Below are 2,512 nucleotides of genomic sequence, written 5' to 3'. Positions count from 1 at the left end.
TTTTTTGAAGTGGCTGCCGACGGCGACAGAGAAGAAAAATCTGCTTTGGCCCTAATGCAGCAGCGCATGCTGGAGGAGCAGCAAATCCTTCTCAAAAGGTAAACCCTAAACCCTAAACCCTAAACCCTAAACCCTAAACCCTAAACCCTAGAGCCTAAGGCGTGGCTTTCAGACGGGGGTCGCTGGAGCTCTGGGCTTTGCGCTTTGGAGGAGTCAGGCAGTTTAAAGCAAAACCCTAAACCCTCTTTTCTTCTAAACCCTAAACCCTAAACCCTAAACCCTAAGTATGAGCTGCGGAAGCTGCTCTACGCTGAAAGAGGCACACAAAGTAAAACGCAAGCAGCAGCAGCAGCAGCGGCAGCAGCAGCAGAGGCAGCAGCAGCAGCAGCAGCAGCAGCAGCGGCAGCAACAGCAGCAGCAGCAGCTGCAGCAGCTGCAGCAGCGGCAGCAGCAACAGAGGCAGCAGCAGCAGAGGCAGCAGCAGCAGCAGCGGCAGCAGCAGCAGCAGCGGCAGCAGCAGCAGCAGCACCTTCTTCTGCTGCTGCTTTGTGTCTGCAGGTTACTGGAGGGCCTCAACAAGATGGACGAAAGAATGTTAGGAAGAGGCGACAGCGTGAGCACCAGCTAGCTAGCTAGCTAGCTAGCTCGCTAGCTAGTTAGCTAGCTAGTTAGCTAGCTAGCTAGTTAGCTAGCTAGTTGAGCTAACTCAGTTAGCTACACACCTGGCTAGCTAGCTAGCTAGCTAGCCAGCTAGCTAGGTAGATCAGCTGGCCTGCCAAGTAGCTAGCTGTTGCGTAGCTAGCTAGCTAGCTAGGCCAGATAGCTAAGTGCGATTGCTGTCTGGCGGCTAGCTAGCTAGCTAGCCAGCTAGCTAGCTGGCTAGCTGGCGAAGCCGCTAGGCACTCGCCCAATTATGCAGCCAGCAAACAGCGCAGCGAGATAGCTAGCTAGCTAGCTAGCTAGCTAGCCAGATGAAGCTCCAACTAGCTGGCTAGCCAGCTAGCCAGCTAAATAACTGAAGTCTGGGCCAGCTAGCTCGCCAGCTAGCCAGCCAGCCACCCAGCTAGTTAGCCAGCTAGCCAGCTAGCCAGCCAGCTACTTACCTATCTAGCCAGCCAGCCAGTCAGCCAGCCAGCTAGCTAGCTAGCTAGCCAGCTAGCTAGCTAGCTAGCTAGCTAGCTACTGCCTTTTTGGGTGTTTGTTTGCGCATGCAGTGGAGGGCCGACGGGGCCTTTTTTTACTCGGGTGAGCTTAAGAAGAAAAAAAGAAAATAAAAAATAATCAAAAATTAAAATAATAAATTAATTATAAATAATTAAAAATAATAAATAACAAACAAATAATAAATAATAAATAATAAACAAATAATAAATAATAAATTGCTTAAAATTAAAACATCCACTTTCAACGCCTCAAAACCTCAGCTTGGCCAAAACCACTGCACACCCTCCCCAAGGGTTTAGGGTTTAGGGTTTAGGGTTTAGGGTTTAGGGTTTAGGGTTTAGGGTTTGGGGTTTTCAGGCGCGGTGCTGCACGCTGTGCTGGAGTCCGACGATGAAGAGGCGGACTACAGAGAAAAGTATTTTTATTAACTTTTATTTATTTATTTCTTTTTATTTACTTATTCATTTATTTATTTTTATTTATTTATTTATTTATTTATTTATTTTTATTCTTGTCTTGCAATCTTCTTATTTGCGCCTTTCGCAGGATCATGGCGGTGAAAGAGGGCGCCCTTGTTTTCTTCCTGGACCCAAAGGCAAGGGTTTAGGGTTTAGGGTTTAGGGTTTAGGGTTTAGGGTTTGTCTTGTTCGTCGGTTCTCACTTCCCTTCCAACTCCTGCAAGACTCGGAGCAGGCGGCCTTCCGCGCTGCAAGTGGAGGCCCCAGGGCGCCGCGTTTAGCGCTTAGGGTTTAGGGTTTAGGGTTTAGGGTTTAGGGTTTAGGGTTTAGGGTTTGCGTCAGGACGAGGAGCCCACGACGGTGCTGCGGCCCCACAAAACCCTTTCTGTTTCTTTTTCTCCAAACGCTTTTTTAATTTCCATTTCTTATCTCCCTTTCCCTTCTCGCCACGAAGTCCACCTCGTCAAACTCATTTCCGAAGACGAACTCAACAGGTAGCTAGCTAGCTAGCTAGCTGAATCGCCAGCTAGCTAGCTGGGTAGCTAGCTGGATAGGCAGGTGGCTAGCTGTGTAGTCTATTTACTTGTTGGCTGTCCAGCTAGCTAGCTAGCTGAATTGCCAGCTAGCTAGCTGGGTAGCTAGCCGACACGTATGAATCTGTATATGTGGGGCTGCTGCTGCTGCTGCTGCTTCTGTCTCAACAGCCCCGCTGCTGCTGCTGCCTCTGCTGCTGCTGTTGCTGTTGCTGCTGCTGCTGTTGCTGCTATTGAGCAGCAGCAAGTTGTCTGTGGCATTTGCTGCTGCTGCGTTTGGCAGGTGGAACCACGCCTTGGCTTACGGGGGCTTTGTGCGCATGGCGTCTGCTGCTGCTGCTGCTGCTGCTGCTGCTG

At 49.9% G+C, this 2,512-nt stretch overlaps 1 protein-coding gene across 1 annotated transcript; it reads left to right on the top strand.

Annotated features, from left to right (window-relative positions):
• Window positions 1-286: 286 nt before the first annotated feature.
• Window positions 287-2,120, top strand: ETH_00005570 (uncharacterized protein; the record flags this gene model as incomplete). The annotated part of the gene is made up of 5 exons (XM_013374883.1): window positions 287-613; window positions 1,215-1,245; window positions 1,522-1,579; window positions 1,711-1,765; window positions 1,965-2,120. 5 exons carry the CDS (start codon window positions 287-289, stop codon window positions 2,118-2,120), a joined length of 627 nt encoding a protein of 208 aa, XP_013230337.1.
• Window positions 2,121-2,512: the final 392 nt, after the last annotated feature.

The sequence above is a fragment of the Eimeria tenella genome, genomic scaffold (genome assembly GCF_000499545.2).
Source record: "Eimeria tenella Houghton genomic scaffold, Eth_scaff234, whole genome shotgun sequence".
In the NCBI taxonomy this organism is placed as follows: Eukaryota; Apicomplexa; class Conoidasida; order Eucoccidiorida; family Eimeriidae; genus Eimeria; species Eimeria tenella.
Note: the sequence above shows the minus strand (reverse complement) of the source record. Positions and strands in the feature narration are given on the sequence as shown.